The sequence below is a fragment of the Daphnia pulex genome, chromosome 5 (genome assembly GCF_021134715.1).
Source record: "Daphnia pulex isolate KAP4 chromosome 5, ASM2113471v1".
Taxonomy (NCBI): domain Eukaryota; kingdom Metazoa; phylum Arthropoda; class Branchiopoda; order Diplostraca; family Daphniidae; genus Daphnia; species Daphnia pulex.
This window is the reverse complement of record NC_060021.1, coordinates 11,939,265-11,943,591: the sequence shown is the minus strand read 5'-3', so window position 1 is coordinate 11,943,591 and position 4,327 is coordinate 11,939,265. Positions and strand designations below refer to the sequence as shown.

General features: G+C 47.5%; 1 protein-coding gene across 1 annotated transcript; it reads left to right on the top strand.

The window, feature by feature from the left end:
* The first annotated feature begins 854 nt into the window (after positions 1-854).
* On the top strand, positions 855-2,956 carry LOC124194051. Its single transcript, XM_046588069.1, has 3 exons — positions 855-1,629; positions 1,700-1,996; positions 2,205-2,956. The coding sequence occupies exon 3, from the start codon at positions 2,219-2,221 to the stop codon at positions 2,924-2,926; it is 708 nt and encodes a 235-aa protein (XP_046444025.1). The 5' UTR covers positions 855-1,629; positions 1,700-1,996; positions 2,205-2,218; the 3' UTR covers positions 2,927-2,956.
* The last annotated feature ends 1,371 nt before the right edge of the window (positions 2,957-4,327 follow it).

The window sequence follows — 4,327 nt, the reverse complement described above, 5'->3', positions numbered from 1 at the left end:
CACAGAATACCGGCTCCGCCGGAATAAAATTCTACGACCTCGGACGCAAATAGAAACGATTATTATTTCACATATAATCTTTAAACTGGCCTACCTAACCTGACAGGCGGTCTCAACATTCCCAGATCTAGGAAAAATATCACAGAATACCGGCTCTGCCGGAATAAAATGTTACGACCTCGGACGCAAACAGAAAAGATTAGTATTCCACATATAATCTTAAAACTGGCCTACCTAACCTAACAGGCGGTCTAAAAAAACCAAAATCGATCTTTTTTTCAGGATAATCTTGAATTGGATCCACCGGGATTTGAACCCGGACGTTCTGAACACGAGTTCAGCGCTCTTCCAACTGAGCTACTTGACATATCAGCCAACAAACTTTGTGTTAGTCACTATATTGGACTTCTGGTATAACCAATGTAAATTGCAAAATCGATTCTGGCAAAGCTTGAAAAATGAAACCTGCAATAATCGACCTCTTTTCGGGATAACCTGGAATTGGATCCACCGGGAATTGAACCCGGACGTTCTGAACGCGAGTTCAGCGCTCTTCCAACTGAGCTACTTGACATATCAGCCAACAATCTTTGTGTTAGTCACTATATTGGACTTCTGGTATAACCAATGTAAAAATCGATTCTGGCAAAGCTTGAAAAATGAAACCTGCAATAATCGACCTCTTTTCGGGAGGATCTGGAATTGGATCCACCGGGAATTGAACCCGGACGTTCTGAACACGAGTTCAGCGCTCTACCAACTGAGCTAATTGACATGTCGACCAATACATTTTTTATTAGTTACTATATTGGACTTCGAGTATAACCAATACAAATTTCAAAATACGGGGAATACCGCATAAACGTAGGTAACGAATCGGTAAAAACCTCCAAAAACAATCCTGGCAGAGCTCGGAAAACGACCAGATCAAACCTGCAGTAACGAATCAAGCAAAATTCTTCAAAATCGATCCTGGCAAAGCTTGGAAAATATTTTTCAGCAACACAAAATACAAAAACGGCACTTTTTAACTATCCGACGGTCGACAATTGGCCACCGGCAGCAAACCAGTAGGGAAAGCGGAGAAAACTGAACTCCCTCGCGGACATTACGACCGCCCGGGATAGCCTAAGAGCCCGGGGGGATCAGGGAATGACGGGTTCGGCGAGAACGGCTACTCTTGCGCCCAGTACTCGGCCCGCTTAACCGGACCTTTTTAGACCAGACGATACAGCCAAAATAAAAAGCTCACAGTTTTAAGCCGAAAATGTATCCATGGGACACGCCGTAATTTCACGGCTTTTACTGATTTTATAAAAAACATAAAACCTTTCAAAAAAACATATAAAATATGGACGACATATCTTGGATTAGTGCAACCACCACATGAATCCAATACGGAATGTTCTAGAAGATTCTAGAACGTTCTGGAAGGTTCGAGAACAATCCTCGAACGCCCGCGATTTATTAATTGACACTATTGTCTACCCAACCTACGGGGAATTCCTTACCCCCTGAACTTTAAACGCCACCGCTGCGAATCTGGGTATATAAACCCCCGACGTTTATCGTTCCTACATCATTCGACTACAAGAGAGCCAAGAACAAGCTCGTTCCGGAATAGTCTAAGTATCCTCCGCCTCTTTTGGTATACCAAACTTTTTTGTTTAATTTTTTTGTTAAAATGTATCCAAAACAGGTGTTTCTGCTCGCGTCGTGTCTGGCCCTCCATAGCCGGCACTTGGTTTGCGGAATTTCGCCACTCTACCCAACTTCTCTTCCTTCACTTGAATTACCGCCCGACGCCTTAGCCACAACTGGACATCGCAGCACCAGCAGCCTGGATCTACCTCCTGCTAGGACCATCTTTCCAGCCGAGATAGAGCCACACCAATCGAAGGAGCCCTTTCTACAATTGACGTCGCTCCCGGCCCGTCTGCAATCCGAGACAACGCCGTCACTTACCTTCTCTTTACTTCTGGAAAAACCTCATTCTGTAGGTCGATAACACAAACCCATTTTTTTCTGTGTTACATTCCTGGCCTGTGTCTTGTACACTCCCAGTCGATTTTTTACTCTTTCCTGGCTTGGCAATACGCCCCCAGTTGATAAATCCTTTACATATTTTTTTGATAAAAATATTGTGTACTCTGTACCATAAAACTAATATTAATTGTTTTTAATAAAACACCCCTCTCCTGTAGAGAAAGAACCCAGGATGGCCCACACGAACGAAAACATCATCAGAGCAGAGGCCATTGTAAAAGACTGCTTCACTGCCTCGCTCCTAGCCGGAGATCGGAACGGCATCCGCGAGAGACTCTCCCGGATTCTCCCAGCAGGAGCGTATCCACTCTGCAACCTCCGGGGCGGATATGATCCTACCCAATCCGGGCCCTCCGGATCTGGATATACAACCCGACATCAACCCATGAGACGCCGGGGAGCTCCATATGGAGCCAGACCTCCACCATCCATTCCGATGGCTTATCTCTCAGCCGCCCAACGAGACGAACTGCAACAACTGGAGCAAGAAAAAAGCAGACAAATATTGGCCCGGGCTGAAGCACGGGAAGCTGGCAGCTTCATCGCTCAAGAGGAGCGCCGACTGGCTACCATGGCGAATATCAACCTACAACAGGCCGAATTGGACCGCCAAAAAGCGGCTCTCCAACGTCCACCATCATTCATCCCTGGTAAACGAACTGCATTCAGCCCAGGACAGCAAACGTCATCACTGACCCCACAGATTCCACTGCTAAAAATTACAATTCCGGCCACTTCAACTACGGACGCCGAAAGCCAACTCTTGGCATCACCAAGCAAGGACGTTACAATGAAAGACAAAACTTCTGAACGATCCGAAGAACTTTTTGGCCCGAGTACACCAATTACCGTTTCGGATGATGTAACACTCACAAAATAACCAAAAAATAATAAATGGCACTATCAACAACTACCTGGTTCACCCAACTTATTTATTTTATTACAAAAAGCAAGTGTTGTGGCGGCCGCATCAGCGGGTGGGGGCCCCTGTGGGCATCCCCAGTGGGGTGACCCCGCTCGGCGTCACTGGGCGTCCCCAGGAGGCTCTGCTCTACCAGAACATTTGCATGTCGCAAATCCCTTATCAATGGGATACACTGGCGGCCCCGGGAATCGAACCCGGAATGGCGGCGTGCCCCGCCAGCTGGCTAACCATCAAGCCAGACGACATATCGGCCAACAAACTCTTTTTGCATATCTTTCACCGCGACCACAAGTATTAATGAAATACGAATTAAAAACCAAAAATCTTGAGCTCAGAAGACTCTGACGGACCCGGGGATCGAACCCGAGGCGTCGGCGTGCCTCGGCGGCTGGCTGCCAACTGAGCTATACTACATACCACTTGGTTAAACTTTTTTAGCATAACTCTCTTGGCTATGAGAATCAGCAGTAAACGCGCCATATTGCCCTCGGCAACACCCAGGACCACACAGTTAGCAGCTATCAGCCACTTCCATCGAAGGAATCTTTTTTCCTCATCGACACCACAAGGATGTCGAGAGAAGGCTTCAGCATGGGCCGCCGGGAATCGAACCCAGGCCTCCCGTGTGCCTGCTGGAGACGTTCCAGAGGAGCCATATGAACACACTACAGATGCACGGCTCTGATACTCATATTATGAACCACATAATTAATGAACATATATATAAAAACAGACGCGGCTTTTCGCCTTAGAACACTCTCGTGGACGTCTGCCAGGGGAGGGAATATCCACGCCGTGATTGTGGCTCGGGTCCGTAAGGTCCCACAGTTTAGAGTCGTGCACCCGCCGTAACTTTAAGGAACCAATGCCGTCCGCTACAACGGGCACCAAGATCCTCTCAGCTCGACTTCGGGCCGTCCATGAGCGTTTGATCACAGCATATGCCCCAGTGGCGGTAGCGGCTCCCCACTTTTACATGGTTCGCGCCCCTGGGGACACACACGGTGGCTACTACTCATTAGCCTTAGACTTTTTTGGCAGAATCGCCTATGTCACCCACCATTTAAGCGGTGTCTCCGAGATTCGAACCCGGCTCTTCTGGATACTATTCCAGTGCACTACCATTGTGCTAAGTGACATATCAACCAGCTAACATATTTGTGACCCCTATGTTGGACTCTGGGCACTCTGAGCCTTAAACACATTTGTTTCTGGGATAAAAACATTTCTTGGACATCAATTGGGAATTGCCCACCTGGTTCCATGGTAATCCGGAATTGGACGCACCGGGATTCGAACCCGGACGTTCTGAACACGAGTTCAGCGCTCTACCAACTGAGCTACTTGACATATCAA

Bases quoted from the DNA above. Each gene is read 5' to 3' on its own strand.
- LOC124194051 (XM_046588069.1), top strand. From the start codon at position 2,219: ATGGCCCACACGAACGAAAACATCATCAGAGCAGAGGCCATTGTAAAA.